Here is a 22,671-nt window from a genome sequence, read left to right as displayed (position 1 = left end):
TGGTCATGTCAGCCCTTCCAGGTGTCATATGTCATACACATGGGCACCTGTTGAAGGAGGAATGATCACCGTCACTTTATAAATGGGGAAACAGATTCAGCAAGAGACAAATCCAAACAGGAACTCAGGGAAGAGCTAGTTTTCAGTTCTAATTCTAATGATCTCTACAGAAAACTAAGGAGAGTCAAACTACCCTATTCTGGGTCTTCACCTTAGGAGATGAAGTAATCAGGAACCGAGATCACAATGAAGTTAGACCATGGGTATCCTTTCAGATCATTACACTGGGTCCTCTAGAAACTTTAAATATTCACCTCATCTGGAATCCTGAAGACTCACATTGTTAGTTAAGCTTCACTATAGTGTGAGTCTGTAATCTGTGAAGTCAAACACAATCATCCTCTGAACAAACATCACATACTCCAGTCCTAGAAGATGCTGTCAAACTGTGTCAATGTCCTTGCACCTCCTCATCTCTGTCCTGCTCCCACCATTATTCCTTAAGAGAGGTAAAAAGGGCAGAGAAGAGCTGCAATTGGTTTTAAAAGTTCCCCATGTCACTTGAAAATGTTTGCAAGCACATTTTTGCTACAACTGCTTATTGAAAGGGACCTGGAAAATTATCTGGAGGGTCAATAATCGATGTAAAGTGTCTTTGTCTAAAAATGTCACCATCATGCTCTCCTCCTTTTCTGTAGCAGATCTAACTGTATGTCAGATGCACAGAGAAAATCTTGTAATAATAGACTGACGTGATGCAGGCTGGGTTTGGGCTACAGGAAGTTGTGGGGGAAGGAGACATTTTCAGGGAAGTGGGATGGGGACTAGGGTGATGAGAGAGGCAATTACTTCAGTTGCAAAACTTAAGGAGGTGCCAAAAAACTCAGTAATCAAGATAAGTAATATTTTAATACAACATTTTGAAAGATCACAATTAAAGCAAAAGATCCCCATTGAGCATAATATCATTTTAAAATAAAAAAGGATCTGCCTCTGGATATGTATGTATAATTCAGTTTCTCATCACTTGTTCTCACCCCCATCACCCTAGTCCCAGTGAAGTGGAGCATGGATGGCGGGCAGTGGAGAAGAGAGTAGTGAGATGGGATGTTTGAGCTTTAAAAAACTCAAGGGCTATGATTCATTTATACAATTGCCATGGCTATGGATCTGAAAGCCAGTCTAACAGTTACTAAAGCCTGTCAAACCTTCTATTGGTGGAGTTTTTTAGAATTAAAAATTTTTTACTATTCTGAGTCATTTCATTGAGGGAAAACAGGAGCAAAAAGATGTGGGATTTGAAGATAGAGTTAGGAACAGTCTAGAGGAAAAACTGGATGAGATTATAAAGACCAAATAAACAAAACATAACTTTCAACTATTAAACATATTTTTGTACAAACCAGTTATTTGTGTATTAACTAGAATCATAATTTATCAAATAATTAAATAGGGAATGAGACAGCTGTATTTTTCGGTGGCAGAGGTTGGCACAAAGACTACCTACTGAATAAACAAAAAGTACATTGTCTCACTGAATTCAGCATAACATATGCCATTAAATAAAATATTTTCTCTATTACTCATCATTCTCTCTGATCACACTTCTTGATATCCTCAAACACTAAAAATTTTATTTTACAAAGGGCAGAAGTTGCTCTTCTCCATGTCCGAGAGAACACTGAGGAAAGAATGAAATGATCCAAAATTAAAACTGAAGCTGCCTGTGTTACCTTAGATGCTATCTTAGATGCTGAGATCACTCTAACTCTAGAGACTACTACAGCTCCTATTTTTTCTTTACTTTATCCTAACTCTAATCCACTTGCTACATAGCAACCACAGTGATCTTTCTATAAACAGGTCATGCTATTTCCTATGTTAAATCTGCCAATGGCTTCCCTTTGCAATTAGAATAAATTCTGAAGTTCTTAGCCTGGCCTACAAGGTCCTATATGCTCAGAACCTAACCTACTTCTCAGATTACTCTACTTGTTTTTTTTTAAAAGATTTTTTGGTTTATTTATCTTTAGATGGGACGGGACAGAGAGAGGGAGAGAAATATTAATGTATGGTTGCCTCTTGTGCTTCTCCTGCTGGGAAGTGGCCTGCAACCCAATTGAACTGCAATCCTCTGGTTTGCAGGCCTGCGCTCTGTCCACTGAGATACACCTGCCAGGGCTCCTTCTTATTTATTATGCTTTAGCCATATTGGCTTGCTTTCTGCCACCACAAGATGCTGAATTAATTTCCACCTCAGGGCCTTTGTGTTTGCAGTCTCCCTTGCCTGGAATGTCCACCCCTTCCCAAATACACCTCTAATTTCTTCTCGTCACTTGGGTCTTGCTCAGGGGAGCCCTTCCTGGCAACTCTCTGTAAAGTATTGTTCTCCATCAGTTCCCCCTGTTTTATTTTTTTATTGTATTTTATTTTTATGGAATCATCACTATTTAAAATCAACCTATTCGTTCACTCATTTGCTATCTTTCTTCCTCGCGAGGACATCTGTACAAAGGTGGTACTGTTCCACCTGGAATTCTCCAAATCTCCAGAACCAAGCACGGGGTCAGAGCTATTTGTTGAATGATAGGCTAGACAACAGACAGTGAGTTGTTCAAGTTGAATAATGCTCAGAGAGAGGGTAACAGGTCATGTGACTACCCAGCTGGGCTTCAGTGGTAGCCTAAATCTAAAGCAGCATGTGAATGTGGAAGCAGGAAGGTTGGGGAGGGAGACAATCTCTGAAGTCCAGGCTAAGTGTCAGGGCATCTCAGGTTAGTTTTGAGCAAAAATGCTAATGCCTTCTTCTCTTTCCCCATCGCCTTGATCCAATAGCTGCTTTATTTCAGCTCTCTGTACTGATATTTTAAAATAGGCCTGAAGTTCAAAAGTGAGCAACTGAAAGAACTATGCAGGAAACTATGATAAATTGACCACTTTCTTGCCTGGTGTCCATGGAACTTGCTGCTTAGCAATAATCTAAGTGTCCCATTAAAATGACAAAAGATATTTCCTTCTTTAGCCTAAACACATTCCAAAAGCTCATCTCTGCAAAAATGATAGAAAGAAAGAAAAAGAGAAAGAAAATATGAAACAAAACCTCACTAAACAATTTCAAGGCTTAAATATTCCATAATATACCAGACAATAAGAAATACTTAAGACTTAAAACTGAGGATTCATGGACTATAAAATTTTAGTTTTTCTTTAAAAAATAAACAAATTTAAAATAAAAATGTCTAGTTTCTCAATGAAAGTGAGCTAAGGAATTTTAGCCAGTTTCTTTTTTAATACTTTTAAAGTCCCTCTCATATTCCTTAACAGGAACATCTCCCCCCAAAAAATTTATTCACCTGCATATTAACTTTGAAATCAGCCTTATTTGTAGGTTTGTGTTTCCTTTTGCTTTAATTATGTTTTTCAAGTGAAAAATATAACACAAGTTATGATGTCTTGGCAATTAGACTTTTACAGAAGAATAAAGGCTGATGCACATACAAGGAATGAGGGTTAGGAGATCACCATTTTAAGAAATCAATGAAATAATTTATTTGGTCAATGATGGGCAATGTGATTAAATACTACTCTATAGGTTATTCACTAATTCCCAGGGGGAAGTAGGTGATTGGGATGAAGAGATGTGGATGCTTCTAACTAACCTTAGGTTAAAATGGCATCACTGAGAGGGTGGCAAGCTAGCAGGTGCGCCCACTGACGAGGTGTAATAGGTGGTGACCGCCAGTACTACAGAGTGCCCCCACCGCAGTGTTCCTCTCAGTCTAACTGAGCCTACGGACCTAATTTCCAACTTAAATAAACCATGGGCAATGGAAGAGTTCATTTAAAAGCACCTTTATAAAAGATGAAGACAAATTCAGAATGTGGGACATTTAAAAAATAATTCACCCAGTTTCTTAAAAATCTCAAAAAAAATCAGGAGGTTGCTCCAAAAAAACAAGAACTATTGAATCTTAAAAAATAAAATGTCTATCATAAATTTTTGGTAGAACAACTGGGAAGTGAGGATGGCTGGGTGGGGAAGAGTGGGAGGGGAAAAATGAAGACAACTGCACTTGAACAACAATGAAAAATGTGGAAAAACAAGAAAATTAGATAATCGTAAAAGAGTAATCATTAATTTTATTCATGATAATATAATAATATATAATTAATGCTACATAATTATTTTATAAAATATTTTGTATTTCTAATGACATTACCTATAAATATATATTCTATTTATAGTATATTTATAATCTCACTGGTCTATGAAGTTTAGGAGAGATAGTACTTACGTTCCTATTTTATATTGTACACAGAAATTGTGGGTCTAAGAAACTGAGTTCTTTCCCACAGGCTCACACATAGCTATGCATAAGCAGCTTCCTTGTCGCTGAGAAAGGTACTTCTCCTCAGTCAATAGCAACTGCTCTAAAAATGGTCTGTCCAATTACCAGGAGATCTTCTGCCCATCATAGTTGATGACATCTGATTTCTTCCCTCTCCACCCCAACACTAACTAGCTCTTTTGAGATAGGAAGGTGGCCAAATTTGTCCTGTTTCTTAGTGCACTGAGAAAATATATTCCTCCAATGTTCTTGGTCAAACGTCTATGCAATACACTGCTTCTGTTCAAAAGCTTTATTAATGGAATGTTAAGAAAGAAATGGTTTAGAAAAGTTTGTCAGATTAACTCAGTTAAACTCACTGAGGATAAGAACTGCATCAAGGAGGTACTTAAAATATAAAATTCCATTTCTGATACTATGGGACCCATATAAATGATAGAAAATTGGAAGAAATTTAGGGTGAGTACCCAAGGAACTATCCAATAGTTACACAGCCGACAAGGACAGCACTGGCTGCAGGGACTGCGTGAGGTGCTCCACAGGCACAAAGTAAAATGGCAATGATTGGTAGAAACATCAGCAGCGACGGAGAAGCAACAGTAACACCTTCATCCCGTGTAGAAGACACTCAGTGGCTGCTATTAGGTTTCCCTTCCTTTTGCTCTGTCTGATTTCCATCTTACCCTCTGCTGAAATTCATTTAGTGTACACAATTTGAGAGAGGGAAAGGAATCACAGGGGAGAGGCAGTATAGATGAGAACCATTAGAGCATGTAGACTCTAGGTTCAAGTCTTCTCTTTAACATTTCCTAGTTCTCAGTTCTTTCATCTGGGACAAGTTGCTTTACCTCTCTTGGTTTCAGTTTCCATATTTTAAAAAAAGAGATGGTAATAGTGCCTACCTCATAGAATTAAAAGAATTAGTAAATAGGCAACATATGTAAAATTTCTTAGAACAGAGCTGAGCACAGGTTATATTTTTAGAGGTGAATCGTAATGGAGTTTGTCTATTATTGTGCCTCTAATCAAAATTCTGACTTCTGAGGAAGAAGTCAGAAATAGACTTTCACTACAGGAAGGGGTACGAATAACGAATAATGTTTGAAACTAACCCCTACATATTGTGCACTTGGAAAGAGGAACTGGAAGGAGAGGAGATATTGGTACAAACTGATAACAGAGTGAGAAAAACATTGAAAGCTAGAACAGAGAGGAAGAAACAAGCATGGTATGGATTCCTGCTTCTCATCACCACGGCCAGCAGGGTTACTGAAATGTGCTCATTATGTCTCGTTTCTAATCTCGACGAAAGGAGCACAAGAGTATTTTTAAATGCCAGTGTATAAAACCATAGCTATAATGCCTTGGCTCTCAAGCCTAGAAGGTGAGCAGAGGACTGGAAAGCAGTGTTACTTATCTTTATTACATCAACACATGAAAGCTAAGGCACTAAAATACATTGCAAAACCATTGGCATGAGCTTCTAAAATAACTGAGGACCTGAAGTTAGTTTGGGAAAAGCATCACTTAGCCACTATGAAACAAAATAGAATGAATATGGGAGAAAAACTTGGGAGCACACCTAGATAGCACAGAAAGCTTTATTGGTTTATAAATGCTTACAATAAAACAATAGAGTATATTGTGATTAAGGAATAATTTAGGACTCATCTTGTAACCTTGGCTGTACATCAAGACTTGAGTGCACTTGAATAGTCATGCCCGAGTGTAATATATCCTGTGGCAAAGGTTCAAATAAGCACCATATAGGTCTATATTCACATGAAAAGGGTTTGGAGCCTTCCTCTCATGATGAGTTGTGATGGATTTTTGATTTTTAAGATGTTTTCAAGGTTTTAGTTATCCTAAAATTCTTAGTGCATCTTAATCTTTCATTGGCCTTTAATGGGTATGTAATTTTAGCTATTCAACATAGGGAGTAGGTTTTGCTTCTATCAATTTTCTGTACTATTTTCCATAAAGTACATCCTTTTGCCTTAAGGATGCAGAACAAGTTGTTGTTTCTTAAAATCTTACATAGCATGTGTCTGAACAGTGATTCATGTGTTAATGATGGGATTCCCCCCGACACACAGACACACAAATCCAATTCTTAGGTAGAAAGACAACGAAAACAACTCAAGGTTTTCTGGGATGAAAAAAAATAAAGACAAAATACTGCCATGTTTGTCATAAAACTTGTTATAATGCTACATCAGAAATAGAAATAAATTTTGAAGTTCAATCAAGTATGTTAATATTAATTGTATATTTTGTGTTTTGAATACATAGAATGCTTTGTCGGAGATGGTGAGCATTCTGTTCTGAGGAAAATAGAGAAAATACACTCACATTATTTATACCACAAGGAGCTAGTGTTCATAGAGCACCCAGCTTACTTACTGTGATGAAAAATGAGTATATAAAGTCTCATACATTTTAGTTATATGTAGTTTTCCCTTCCCCACCCCCATGGTTATCTGATGATAGTATGTTATCTTCAAAAAGTATTTTGCAAAGCCTATGTGATTTATTACTCAAATGCAATCCATATTTAAATTCTCATCCAATTACTTAATTAATCAAGTGGGACAGAAAAGGAAATAAATAATCATGCCTGGGTTGGAGTTTCAGATTTGATTTACCAGCTATATCAAGTCACTCAAACTTTCTGACCTCCTGCCTACTCTAAATGGTTTTTGTAAAAATCCTTTGTACATGAGAAAGCGGTTTGTGTAACATAAACAGCTCTATACATATAAACTATTATTATTTCTTTTTAAATATTAACAATGTAATGATATTAAAACAAATGAACTAAAACAGAAATAAGGTTGCATCTTACTTTTAAGTTTGTAATCAAACAAGGAGGACATTAGACAGGTGGCTGTAATCCTTTGAAACCACAAAAGCAAACCAAAACCTAAGCCAGAGTCAATGCACTTGAGCCCAACAACAAATCACAAACAGCCATCTAGGCTTTCCCAAATTAGGCAACTCCTTAAACTGTAGCCAATCAAATACTTGCTGTACTTTCTCATCTTCTCTACTAAAACCCTTCCCTCAGCTCCTGAGATAGATCACGCCCAACCAATTTATTTAGGCACTGCCCAATTCTAACCAATGTTTGCACAAACAAACTCTTGAAAATTTTAATATGCCTCAGTTTAACAGTATTATCTCAGCTTTGTTTCCAGAAATTAACCATACTGGGTTTCAGAATGGTAACTGAAATAACTGTTTTCATAGTTCAAAGCAGACCAAGAGATACACTTCTGATTATCAAAAGTGATGCTTTCACTAAACTGTAATACTAGGTTTGTGACAACAATGATTAAAGGGCATTTTACTGATTTGTGCACAGATAAGTATGATTATACATAAATAGGTATTTCTTTGCCCACAGTAGGGTAGGTAATATATATATAATACATGTTATCTTGTTATATATATATATATATATAATAGCATCTTATTAATGTATATAAAATATATATTTTGTTAATATAATAATACATAGCATATCTTGTTCTTATAAGTACATATATGTTTTTGCACATATATTTAATATGTGTATAAATAAAAGAGTTTACATTGCCTCATCATAAAATCATGCTGAACAAACAAACAAACAAACAAACAAACAAACTACACCTTCCTGATTAGTTCACTGAGGCTTTTCCTTCCCAGTTCTGGAATGCACAAAACCTCTGTAAGTAGCACTACAGCTAGAGTACTGCCAGAGACAAAACAAGACAGGTCCAAAATGTACATGAATGGTATCAATTTGACCCAAATGGTAGCGTCAGTGTTTATTTTAATTTAAACACTGATTAAGTCCTTTGCCAGTCCTGTTATCATAAACACATTCAACACTAAATATACCAAACTTCATTTAATCTAAAGAAACATGCATAGCATGTCAGGCAGTCGTTGTTATTACCAATACACAAATGTGTATGTTTTCTCAGTCACAGTGCTACAATGTGCTCTGTGTTTATGGAGTAAACCACAGGAAGAAAAATCTTCCCCCTTCACGAGTTTGCTGACTGGCCTCGGGGTGTACCTGGGTCTCCACATCTGTCAGCTTTCTGGTTTGCTCCGCGCTCTGAGAGAGGAGGCTGGTTCCTATCTCAAGCATGGTGGCCGTGTGGTTCTGAACTGCATTCTGCTGTATCTGGGCCATTTCCGACTTCATATTTTCCACAACGTAATTTTCAATCTGCAAGAGATGAAGAACAAAATATACTACATTATAAGCAAAGCCTCTCAGTTGGAGCATGTAATATTTACAATGACAAAACGAGACACAGCTGGCAAATCAGCCATCTGGCAGGGATCCTCTGCAACTCTGGGAGTTAGAGAAATTGAAGCAGAGAACACAGAAATCCCATTGTTAACAAACTGCTAATATACTGATACATATATGCAATCATCACAATCATAATAAAACTTTGCTCTTGGATAGTGCTTTCTTGTTTTCAACATCATCTCATTTAACCCTCAGAGCAAAGATGTAAGAGAGTTAGGCACAGATGGTCTCATTGTTCTTTTTCTTTTACAGCTGAGGAAACAGAATAAGAGAAGGTCAGTAATGAGCCCAATGTCACCCAAAAAGAATGCACCAGAGTTAGTTATTATATAATATAAATCTAAATCTTGGTTCTCTGGTCTCTCCATTACACCATATTAAATGCTCATCTCAGAACAAGTCAACCTTCTTCTTCCATTTCTATAATGAGTAATAAAGTTCATGCTGTTAGGAAGATGAAATGAGGAGTGGGAAGAGGGCAGATGCCCAAATCACCAGTCCTTAATGGAATATTAGGTATAGGCAACAGTATATGAAAGGAGCTGCAGAGCCTTGGAAGGAGCTAAAACCATTCTCATTGCTCCTTTGGAAGCTCCAGAAGAAGGCACTGAAGGTAGCCAATGAAGGTGCATTTGCCTTCTCACCTTGGGTAATATTTAGTCCTATTTATGATGCCATCTTAAAGAATACTATGGTTATTGACTAAATGGCACACCATAGGAACCAAGAATTACTAAGTGACTTACTATGAGGGAGTCTAACATGCATCTGGGAGAATACAGTTAAGCATATGTACTGCTTGAAAAGCACAGAAGAAGCCTGCACCTCCCTGTCAGTGCACTTAGTCCCTCCACCCCATCACTATGTAGTGACTACATTTTATTACCCAATTACATATATGGGGAAATTGCATCCTGGAGAAGTCGGGTCCAAGGCCACACACCACAAAAGAGCCAGACTTGGATTTGAGCGCTGAAGTCCTTAATTTTCATACCAACACTTTCAGCCACTTGACAGCTGTGCCAAGTCGTGCTTCACAGGCTGAGTTCCAGATCATTAACAGCTATGTGACTTTTACTGATTTAGTGATCCATAATATATCCATTATTTTATAATCCCTAGTAACATTATTTTCATGTAACAAATGTAGTCTAAAACTAAGTTCCCTTTTGTGAAATTTTGGCAGCTTAGTTTCTAACACCGTCTGTTGCTTATTTTCATTGATCAAATATGAGTGAATCTGCCTCAAGCTAAAGATAATGAAAAGTTAGAACCAAACTCAAATTGTTATTAAATTTTTTTGTTGAAGGTCAATATAAGGTAACTTCCCTTTATCCTTTATTCCCAGGTTAGAAGTAGAGGGGAAATTTTAACCTACAAAAATGTATTATAAAATAAATACAAAGTCAGTTAATATAAATATCTGCACGTTATCTTTACAGAATGTAACACCTCTAAGCCAAATCTTGGCTTTATTTTAATTGAACTAGTGCATTTAAACAACAATGGAAGGGTGAATGAGGGTTGGCCAGAGTACCCAATGTCTGTTGTGTAGGATTCTGCATTATGTTCCCTGTTTTCCTAATAACACTCCTTAAATTTCTTTTGGGAAATCATTGTTTCCACCTTCAAAACAAGTGCTTTAGGTGGAGTTGTTCCACCCTAGATCCAGAAGTGGGTACATGTTTGAGTCTGAAAACCAGACTCTTCTGCTCTTACTTAGAGTGAATAGTTCACAAAGGGAAGAAGATTCTAAGTCTCAGTTCTGGAATTTTATCCAACTATTTCACAAAAGAATTTATTTTACCTCTCTTTATTAGACTGGTAACATGTATGCCTGACTGACAGTTCATCGCAAAACCAGAGCCACCCTAAGAATGAGGCCAACTCAGAAAGGCAAATGATAGACAGACAGACAGACAGACAGACTGGCAGGTGATACAGATAGAAGGCTATCTTTGGAGCACCTGGATCCAGTCATGTTTTGAGCCAGATCCACTCTTGGACATTCCATTGTAAAGTGTGTGATCTAATAATTTCCCCTGAGCAGCCCACTTTGCTTCTCCCTTTACTCACACTGACTCAGATTTCTAATACAAGCAAAAGAGTCTAGGTTAATGCTTTTGATAGATGTTTAACAAAGGAAGCCTCAGATAGGCAAACATTAGCAGTATGCTCTTTGCTTGTCCAGGGAATTTGGGGCTGTATATGAACATGTGTATTCCCAAATATAGCAGGTAAATCTCCATCATGGAGATCATAACTATCATTTACAGATGATATTTACCAACTGTTTAATCTGTGGCAGGCACTAAGGTAAGATATATGTATATACATCCCAGTGCCTGCCACAGACTAAAATATATATAGTCCAGAAAGTACCAACAATGTAATATGGAAAATAGAGACATTTATTGAAGAAGATACAAGACATGTTTTATGTAGGACAATGGCGCTTCAGTCTCCTTCAGAGTAGGCACCTTGGGACCTCACACAGTTCTCCTAGCATCTCTCCCACTGCTCAAAAACACTGCAAAGTCCTCTGTTGGGGTCACTATCAGCTGCCCAATTCTATTTTCCTGATCTCATCAATGTTCTGAAATCTCTTCCTTTTCAAAGGTGATTTTAGTTTGAGGAAAAGCCAGAAGTTGGAGGGTGCCAAATCTGGACTGTAAGGGGGCTGAATCACCGGGGTGATGTGATGTTTTACCAAAAAACTCCAGTAGATGTGAAGCATGAGTAGGTATGTTGTCAGGATGAAGATGCCAATCACCAGTTGCCCATAGCTACAGCTGTTTTCATTGTATTGCATCTCTCAACCAAAGAAAAACATTGAGGTAGCACTCATTGTTTGGCCTGGAGGGGTGTACTCATGATGGCCAACACCTTTCCAATTAAAAAACATAGTTAACGTGGTCTTGATCTTGCTGTGACTTTGCTGTTTCTTCCTGGGCATAGAGAACCAAGCAACTTCCATTGGGCCTTTTATTTCTGGATCATAGCCATAGACCCACGATTTCCTCAAGTTACGAACTTGAGGAAATCTAGTTCATTGTTAGTGGTTTGAAGCAAGTCATTAGCAACTGCAGCATGAAATTCCTTCTGCTCTGGTAGCAGAAGCTGTGGAATGAAATTTGCCATGACATGTTTCATGCCAAGACCCTGCATCAAAATCTTGAATACAGATTTTGGAATTCCCAGATGAGCTTCTAGTTCTCTCACTGTCAGTCACCGATTTTTGGCCATTGCAGCCCATACATGATCAACATTCTCAGCTGTTCTGCTTACTGCAGGCCTTCCAGAATATGGATCACTTTCAACAGATTGTTGAGCATCTTTGAAGCATCTGTGCCACACTTTTATTTGTGTTGCCCTCATTGCATCAACACTAAAAGCCTTTTAAATCATCCAAAGTTTCTGTGAATAATGTTCACAAAATTTGATGCAGGTTCATTGCTCTACTCACTCTGTCTTTTTGAATGAGATGGCCACACAGTACACATTCTACCACCCCCATTGACTAGTACAGTGAAGTCACTATTGTTCATGCGTGCGCATTCCAGTCCACTCTCCTTGGCTGCCAGGTTACACTGATGTCATGCAAACCATTCTTGTTATATTAACAATGTCTGGATTTTGTTGGACAGATCTCTTTCATATATATAGTATATATATATACTTTTTTTGCAGACACATTATAGGTTAAACTATTGATGCTTAGAAAATTCACAGCTTGCTCAAGAAGAAACAAGAACTCAACCCCATGTGCCAGGCCATGTTCCATACCTCTAACCTGTTCAGCCTGGCTCTACTTAATTGCTCTATGCATTTTATTATGTCACTCCTAAACCTTGTAAGTTCATCAGAAAACTACATGGGGAGTGTTTTAAAAATGCAGATAAAGGCACCACACAGCACAACTCTGAATCAGAATTTTCAAGGGAATATTACTAAGAAAATATATGTTTTCAAAGGCTTCCAATTGTAATTCTGATTCAGGCAAAGACCAGTGCTTCTCAAGGTATGGTCCACAGAATAATTGCCTATATGAGAACTATTTGTGAACAGTCTGATCTGAGATAAAGAACTTGTACCAGAATGCAAATTAGTATCACTAAGCACACTGTGGAGCTCATTTATGCCATCTATCTATCTATCCATCCATCAAAAACTTTCTCAATGAAGAAAGTGATGTTCTAACACTTTTAATTTATATTGTGGTGCAAGCTCCTTACATTGTTTGCAAGATTTCCTTGAGTGTAATTTAGTATTCTGATATGTTAGATTCCCTGTTTACAATGAAATTTCAAGTAACAACTTGTCTTCCATGCCGATTTCTCTCCTGAGAAAGAATTCACTAATCAGTGAGCTTCAATTCAATCTGCTTAATCTTTACACGTATATGTTTTTATGCTGTTGGTTAGTGGGAGTCAGTTCTCAGAGTTTGACTTGCTTTGGGTGTAATAATAATAACATGCCCCAGGCTCCATAGAAGATGCCACTTCTTGTATAGCGTGACTACATCAAGGTTCAGCTGTTTCATGATGCCATGATAGGTTCTGTTCATCTACTATCTATCCATCCATCCATCCATCCATTCTGTAATGTTGTGCTTTTTTAACTGTACAAGTTAACACCAGCAAAGCAAAATAACTGCTTTATGCCAACATTCATCACAAAGAACCTCCCAGTCCTGCCGGCTCGGTTGTAGATATAAAGTGGGTCTCCAACCGATACTAAAATTCTCATTTGAGCTGCCATCATAACATGAATATAACTCTAGTTAATTATTTTTTAATGAAATGGAACTGCTTTCTTTAAGAGTAACTGCCTTTTAATGCAAAAGGTAATGGCACACTTAAGTAGCAAAACCCAGATGTAGTTGATTTAAAGGCTGAGGAGAGAGGCAGAAGTCAAATATACAATGTGTGATTAATAAGAAGGACTACTTTCATCTTATCTCTAAACATTCCTCTGTAGATGTATAACTATGAAATCCATCTTGATGTGCCATGTCAGCTGAGTTCAGGAAAGTTTTGCAACAAATTTGATTGTCTTCATGTACTAACTACTGGTTTTCAAAATGTTTACAGAATATGATAGCTACATCAAGTTTCAACATTTTATAAGTCTCTAAGATATAAATTTTAAGCTTAGAAGAGCTAATGAGTTATAAGATAGGAGACACCCAATCTGAATCATATAATTATTTGACTATACTGCCACTCTCAATGTTTGACTCCAGAGTTTTATAACTATTGGCCAAAATATTTATTCATAGTATGCATAATATGATTTAAAATGAAATAATGAACAATAAATAATGATTTTTAAGTAGGGCAATGATGTTACATTGATTCAGTGTTTACAAACAGCTCTCATACACATTGACTTGATTCTTATACCAACTCTATAAGGGGACTCTCTTATGGTTTAAGAAATGGATGTCCAGAGACCTTAGGTGACTTGACAGAGATGAAAATGGATTCAAATCTATCTTCTGATATTCCACTAACCTCAGAGCTGTGGGAACTGCTTTCTTGCTGGATTGGTTGGCTGGTTGATTGAGTAATTGATTGGTTAACTTCATTTTTTTAGCTAGCTCATTGAGAATTCATTTACTTATTCCTTTAAGAAAAACATGCATCATTAGAGGATGATTACTTCACTCTGCCTCACCCAGTTGGAGGCTAAGTTAATTCGAGGTGAGGTGAGAGAGTTTATGGACAAAAATATGTAAAGTTTATTTTTCCAGCACTTTTAATCCAATGGGTCATTAAAAATCCTTTCATCAGTTCCTACCATTTTTTCTTAGAACATCTTTCTAAGGAACATGTTCTCAGAACATGTTACTAACAAAATGTCTGTTTACTTATTTCCATTCTATTTCTATAAATCATTGTAAACTATAACAAAAGGAATAACAGTAACAATATACTAAGCCTTGGAATAAAGCTACATACATACCAGATTTTACAAATGTGTAGCTAATTGAATTCTTATAACAATTGAGGTACTGTATTCATTTTCCTCATTTCACTGATAAGGAAACAGGCTCAGGGAGGTTAAATCAATTGTCTATGATCATATGGTAAATCAGTGGAAGAGCTGGCATGTTGATCTGAAACCAGCTACACGACCTTACAAGTCATACTCCATTCTAAAGGACCATCGCTCATCATGCACAAGCACACTTCGACTAATAATCACAAACAAGTTCTGGTGATACACAATATTCATGAAGGAAACATAGAGTGAAGGCTATAGAGCTGATGAGGTGAAACTTATTCAAAGATATACTTTCTAGTTCTTTTCTTTAATCATTTTCATACTGATTGATATATATAATATCTTAGGAAATGCTGTATATAGGTGATGAGAAAGCAAATATACAATTGAACATATTACAAATAACATTGTAAACTAGAAAAATAATATATTTAAGAAGTCAAGATTTTCATCCATTTGTTGTTCACTCATATATTGCTTGTCCATGTCTTCCACCCAATGGCTAATATATAGTTAATGCTATTATTTTGTATCGTAAGAGAGTTTTAGAAGAACTCCTACTGGACTCTTAAAATTTTTGCTGCTTCATGTTCATGAGAACCAAAATCTGTGTGAGATTATCACATGTCTTGCATGTGAAATGCATTCTCTATCATTGCACTTCAAGAGATCAAGGGATCTCTTAAATGAGAGCATATCTTAAAGCACAAAGAATAGAATTTCTCCATGCAACTCTTAAGAAAAATAACATTTTAAGTCCTATAAAATTTTACAAAGGCATCATTCACTTCAAATATGTTGTAGATTATGCAGACTTTCATTGAATGTTGGTGCATGTGGTATTACTCAGATACGGCAAAACAGCCATGGAATAAAGTAACAGGGTAAATATGAGAGAACAATAAAAAGGTAAAACAATGCAAAAAATGCCTTGTCATTGTTTCATAAATCAGTGACCATATTGAAACCCTAGGTTTATGGTTTTATCATAAAAATGGCTGAGGCCAAATATATTATTTGCAGGAATTTCTATTATTGGATCCCCCAGCATACTGTTTATTCTACCAAAAGGATAAGTATAATTGTCTCTTCAGACAACAGATCTATTTATCTGATATTTAAAATAGTTTCTATACTGATATGTGTGATATGAATCCCATTTCTTATTTTGGTATATGAAGGAACACTTACTATTTATACAAGAAAGAAATGTTAAAATAAGTGAGCTGGAAGTTCCAAGGATCTTGTTTTATAGATATGGTGGCTGAGGTCCAGAGAGGTGATAGAAAACAAGGTGAAAAAACTAATTAATGTCAGATGTTGGTGTATGGCCACTCAGTGTGTGGGAGACTCAGACATACTATTAGCAACAACATTGTTGTTAACTGAGTGAACAACCATGGCTGCTAGTATTGCTGACTCACCTCACACTTCTTTCCCAATTGCTTGCTTTTCCTTACTACTTGCTTTACTTCTAATGGCTCCTCATTTGAAGCTCCCTTTTCACAATACCAACTCGTCACCCTCAGACTGGGGGGTGTTGACTTTGTTTCTTGCTTCCCAGCACTGATGACCACCGCCTGCTTCTCAGTCATTGAACCTCAGCATCTCCCCAATTCTATTCTTCCTATGTATCACCCACAGGGTGGCAACAAACCAGGACCACACACTGAAATTAGTTCAGGTCTATTAATCCTGCATCAGTTCAATTTAGTCCTAGCAAATATGGAAAAAAAATGCATCCTAAACCTGCTGCCAGATAGTACAAGTACAGAGAGTTGTCTTCTAGAAAATAGAAAACATATAAATAGTTCACTTCAATAGAATTGGTGGATACCAAAATGGAGTTTACCTCTGAATACATTTTTTCTGCACATATTCTTACCTCTGTTTGACAGGGAGAAGCTCTCAGTGACTGATGTTAATAATGTGAGGGATGTTGGCTACATTACCTCCAATGAAGTGGTAGCAACACTTCCACTGATTGAGGCATATGGCAAAGCTAAGCTGTTAAGGGCACACCAGAAAATTCTGTATGGGCAGAGTCTTCTGAAATCATTTTTCTTGGTTATGATTCTTTTTAGCTCACATTTTTGTGGCAATCATTTTTCTTGGTTGTGACTCCTTTAAGACCACATTTTTGTGGCTTCTGAAAGTTGCCCATCACATATAGTGTCCCAGATTTGGGCCAGGACTCAAGAAAGCCATTCTCTCCTTTGTATAAACAGCAGAGATATTTTCTGTGCCCAAACACATTTTACTAGCCTGGCGCCTCTTTTACTAGCCTACCCCCCTTCTCACACCCAGAAAAAGTCAGAGTCATGAAACTTTGAAAGTATTTCTAAGTGTCTGCTTAATTTCTTCCTTTAAATTTTTAAAAGGCAGGTGGTATATAAAAAACACACTCAGCCAGGAGCCAGGTTATCTGGATTCTAATCTAGGTACTATTGTTGATCTACTCCACGAAACTGAGCAAGTCACTTAGGTAATTTTGGTGTCAGATCTTCATCTATAAAATGAAGAGTTGGATTAGGCTATTTATAATGTTCCTCTTAGAGCTCTCAAATTACTTGATTAAAACCCTTTTTTTATAAAGTACAGGGCTCCACCAATTTTAATTTTTATTTATTATAAAAATATGGATTATGGTTATGACTTTTTCCCAGTCATATGGAAAATTAAAATATGGGTGTTCGTGTCTATGTCTATAAAATATATAATACTCCATGTATCCTTAAAGGCAGTTAGGAAACAATGATATAGGAACACAGTACAAAAGCCCTGGATCAACTCTCTAGAGCAGACACATCTGTTTTAAGATAAAGAGCTCAAATTTCTGATTCCCTTAATCCCCAGGCACCATTCTGTCCAAAATATATTCCTTGTCATTCATCAACACAACCTGGCTTTTCTCCTACATTGCTTGTGTTAGTGAATGGCACCACCACCACCTACCCATTCATCCTGGCCGCAGGGGTCATCTTGACTACATCATTTCTTCATTTTCTACATTTGTTCAGCATCTGACTGTGTTACTTCTGTTTCCTGAAAGGTACCTAGACCCATCCTTCTCCAACTCCTTCCCTTTCTCCCTACCACATTTCTTTATCTTCACTGGTACTGACTTAGGTCAGACTCTCATCATTTTTCTTCTGGATTTGTTAATGGCTCCATAACTGGTCTCTTGACTCCAGACTTGCTTCCTCCAATCCATCATCCATGGCATAACCAGAGGGATCTATTTGAAACATAAATATGGCCTCATCATGCCACTGCTTAAACTCTTTCAGTAGCTTCCACTGCCTGCAGATAAAGCCTCAACTTCTTATTCAACATAGAAGAATCTTTATAATGTGGGCTCAGCTTCCCTCTCCCTACTTGTACCCTGTGCTTCAGACATATCAAATTATTTTTACTTTTCTAGACACATTTTCTTCTGCTTCTGTGCTTTTGCACATGACTTTGCTGTGACTGTAGTGGTCCTTTTCTACCTTATCCTCCCTTCTCCTAGGCTAGGCCCTATTTTTTAATATTCAGTTCAAACTTTTTCTCAACAAAACTGTTCTTAACCTCCCTCTCACAAAGCCAAAGATATGTAGGTGTGGGTGGGGTGGCAGAGGTTGGTGGGGAGAGGTGGAGACAACTGTGCTTGAACAATAAAAAGTTAAAATTTAAAAAAACCTTCTAAAAGTACACTTGCTTTGTACTTCCTGTGTCTCCTTTTTTTTTTTTTTTATTACCCCAGTATGCCATTAGCTCCTTGAAGGCACATACTATCTTGTTAACCTTAGTATCACTAAGTGCCTGGCACATGTGGTTCTCAGTAATATTGATTTATTTGTTTGTTTGTTTTGATAATAAGGGAGGAATTACTGAAATTCTTTTCTTTAATTATTTTATTGTTGTTCAAGTACAGTTGCCTGCATTCCCCGCTCACTACTCATCTCTACCTCCCTCTCCTGATTCCACCCCCTTGGTTTTGTCCATGTGACCGATATAGTTCTTGAAAACCCTTCCTCCCTTTCCCCTCATTGTCCCCTCACACCTCCCCTCTAGATTGTTCTTAATTTCAATATCTCTGGTTATATTTTGCTTGCTTATTTGTTTTGTTGACTAGGTTCCACTTAAAGGTGAGATCATATTGTATTCGTCTTTTACCGCCTGGCTTATTTCACTTAGCATAATGCTCTCCAGTTCCATTCATGCTGTCACAAAAGATAGAGCTCCTTCTTTCTTTCTGCTGCATAGTATTCCATCATGTAACTGTATCATAGTTTTCTGATCCATTTATTTATTGATGGGCACTTAGGTTGCTTCTAGCACTTGGCTATTGTAAATTGTGCTGATATGAACATTGAGGTGCATAGGTTTTTATGGGTTGGTGCTTCAGGGTTTTTAGGGTATAATCCAAGCAGTGGATATGTAGATAAATAAATTAATGCACAAATGAATAAACTGTCTATGAAAATACTAACAGTCTCTAACTGTGAGCTTAGCATAGTCACATTTGTTCCTGCAAATACAGGTTGTCATATTACCAATTATTAATGATGTCTTTTTGAGTGTCAATGGGAAAAGTATAAATGACACAAAAGTAGACAGGCATGAAGATATATATCCTCACTTACTACTGGACCACCATCTTATCTTATTGTATTTTCTCGACTTTTCTTTCCCTACTCATCTCTCCTATGGATAATTATTTAAATTGAGTAAAATCCAACAAACACATGGAAGCTAATCATGTTTTCATCACTGTGCTATAAAACTACAGCAAAGGCATAACTAAAACTTGGTTCTGGTGATTGAGACTGCTTGTACTGCAAGTGTGTTACAAGTGCTGGAATGAAGGTTCAGATGTCCTGCCTGCCTGCCTGCACCTGATTGGGCAGAATGAAGGAAAGAATGAATCCTCTAAATGAGCAAACAAAAGAAGTTTTCCCAGAGGAAGTCTCAAATGAGTGGAGCAGCAAGGGCATACATTTCTTATGTCTACCTTAATACACAAAAATGTAGCCTGGAAAATTTGGAGGGTGAGGGGGGCGGTGTCCAGATGGAAGCCAGCAGATTATGGCAGCATACAGGAGCTGTCATACTTAGGCAAGATGACTCTCCTGACCACCTCCCAGAATGTGCTGTTCAGGAAATTGAGACATAAATTAGTGAGAAACAAGGGCATGTCATTGACTCCATACACACAGGGATATTAAATTTTTAATATGAAACTCATATAAAATTTTTAGGTAGATAACTTCTTGAACATATTTTCAAAACACTATGCCTAAAGGTCACCACCCTTTAATAATGCATGCAGATGTATATTTGTAAGTACTCATTTGTAAGTGTATGCTCTCACACACAGATATTTTCATATTCCCAAACCATGCGTGCCAGGTTCTGTATTCACACCTTTGATTTTGTTCATTTTATTGTAGCTTATTTCGTCTTGGCTTAATTTCATTAAAGGTCCATTTAAAATAACCAACATATCACTTTCTTCCAGTTGGAGGTGTATTTTGTGTCAAACTTAATCACTATAGATCAGCGATGTTCAAACTTTTCATCTCATGGCACACATGAACTAATTACTAAAATTCTGCAATACACCAAAAAATATATCTTTGCTACTATGACAAAAATAAGTGTAATTTTTATTCATTCAGACCAGATGGCTATTGTGTTGGTTGTTGTCATTTTCCATTTGACAATCTAAGGGAAAAGAGACCAGTGACCCTGACTAAATAGTCATGTGTTGCTTGAACAATTCTTGTGGCACATGGGTTGAAAATCATTGCTATAGATAATGCCTGTTAAAGGTATTCTGCCTGTTAAAGATTCTGCCTAACAACTGAGCAACCATTTCCCCAAATTCTGAATTTATACTCTGATGACAGAAAAGTTGGGAGAAGCACAAAGCAACTCTGTTTTTACTTCAATGAAAGTAATAGTTTTTGAATAAAAGATAATTTTTTGCAATAAAAAAAATGGAAATAGAAAAAAACATATCTTCCTTCAATTTAATGATTTTTAGTTTCCTGCTTATCTTCTGAAATTAAATTTAACCCCCTGAATGCTACATATAAATACATTCTGGGGAAGAAAGAGAAAAAGGAAAAAAGGAAGGAAGAGGGGAAAAAAGGAAGGAAGGAAGGAAGGAAGGAAGGAAGGAAGGAAGGAAGGAAGGAAGGAAGGAAGGAAGGAAGGAAGGAAGGAAGGAACCTTTGCCATTTGAACTAGAGACCACCCCAGCAGAGAGTAGGTTGTGGTGGTTTGATGCAGTAAAAGAGACTTTCCACAGGATAATTTTAAGAAACATCTTTGCAAACTACTTTTTTTCTCATATGACAAATGGCAGTGATGCAATGAGTAGCTTATGATGTTCAGCTTTTAAAGAAAACCCTATACATTAAATGAAACACTGTAGAGAAATGCAATATAAATACTCAGCAGATGATACAAGGTACTCAGTTACAGAAATTCACATCTTTAATAAGGGATTTATAGATTTTTCAGGAATACCATTACTACATAGAAAATTGCTGTCATTTTACTCTGGCATTTAATATGAAATTGCGAGGTATTAGCACTTAAAATCTAACTTTATCTCCCTCAAAACCCCTTGATTCTATGTTCTGACTTTTTAGATTATTACTTTTCCATATATGCTGCTTTTTTTCATGAACTAAAGTTGCTCTATTAGTCAGTCTTCCTTTTCTTCTGTAATATCTCTACAAGTTGTGGTTGCTTTTTAAACATTAACTTTCTTTCATAGCAAAATTAATAGTAAAAGTGTGTGTGTGCATGTATTTCTAGAATATGGGGCTGCTCAATAGAACACACAGAAGTTTGTACACACATAAAACTGTCAATGCCATTGTATAATAAACATTCCAAAAGCATTATGTGTGAGGTCTAACTAATTTTTCCTGATGAATAATATTCGTTGAGTAGTTCTTATTTAAATCACCCTTTGTCCAACTACTGGAAAGATTACTAGGATGAAAATAGTCCTTCAAAGCATAAGAAAGGGATAATGATTGCTGACATCTTACAAATGAAATGAAATCCCTGTTTTTCCTCACTTTGATCAAAGGACTACAAACACCACGGGGCATTGTTTCTCCTTTCACAAAGACCATTTTGGTACCCTGGTGATGCTTGTTATATCTCAAGTACTATTAGAAGAGAGCCCAAATTAACATTACAATGAATTAGTCTCTTAGAATTAACCACACACCACCAGACAGAATAAAACTAAGCATGAATGCTGAAATACCTCTCACTACCACTTGTATGGACAAAGGGATTTTGTAAAAGTCCATTTTGAAGAGTCACTAATCTAGTTTTGGGATCTGTACAAAAGCTCACAGTGCTCCTTCTCATTTCCTCCCCATCCCCAACATGCAATGACCCCTCAAAACTTCTTATTTTTCACTAACTGAAAGAAGACTGGTTTACTGTTTTGGAAAGTCTAAATCATAGAAATATTTTTTAAATCATGAAACATTGATGATAGACACTATGGCACTACCATCAAATATTTAGTAGATGTCATTTTTGACATATTTGCTTTGAACTTGCTTCGTTTTTATTAAGAAATAAAACATAGCATAAATGACCAAAGCACCCCCTGTATCTGCACACCACAATTAACCACTATCCTGAAGTTGATGTGGACTTATGCTACATAGGTATACACCCAAAATAATAAACTGTATCATTTAGTATATTTTCAAAATGTCCCAAAACATTATTTTATTGCAGCAATTTTCAATATTTTTTTATCACATGGCATACTTAAACTAATTACTAAAATTAAGCAGCACACCAAAAATATATTAATATTTTGCCAATCTGACACATAAAAAACAGGTATGATTTTGATTTAGTCAAACCAGATGGCTATAGTTGTATTGGTTATTGTAATTTTTTTATTTGAAAACCTAAGGAAAAAGAAGTCAGTGCCCCTGACTAAAGAATCGGGTATTGCATGCATCAAAA

At 36.6% G+C, this 22,671-nt stretch overlaps 1 protein-coding gene across 2 annotated transcripts in view; it reads right to left on the bottom strand.

Annotated features, from left to right (window-relative positions):
• Window positions 1–22,671, bottom strand: part of ANGPT1 (angiopoietin 1) — a 246,579-nt gene that overhangs the window by 90,959 nt on the left and 132,949 nt on the right. For both annotated transcript variants that reach the window (XM_053661203.1, XM_053661205.1), the window contains exon 2: window positions 8,416–8,571. In XM_053661203.1, the coding sequence (XP_053517178.1) occupies window positions 8,416–8,571 (156 nt within the window). The remainder of the gene's footprint in view (window positions 1–8,415; window positions 8,572–22,671) is intronic.

This window comes from Artibeus jamaicensis, unplaced genomic scaffold, assembly GCF_021234435.1.
Source record: "Artibeus jamaicensis isolate MK-2021 breed Jamaican fruit bat unplaced genomic scaffold, CSHL_Jam_final scaffold_916, whole genome shotgun sequence".
Classification (NCBI taxonomy): Eukaryota; Metazoa; Chordata; class Mammalia; order Chiroptera; family Phyllostomidae; genus Artibeus; species Artibeus jamaicensis.
This window is presented reverse-complemented; position numbering and strand designations above follow the sequence as displayed.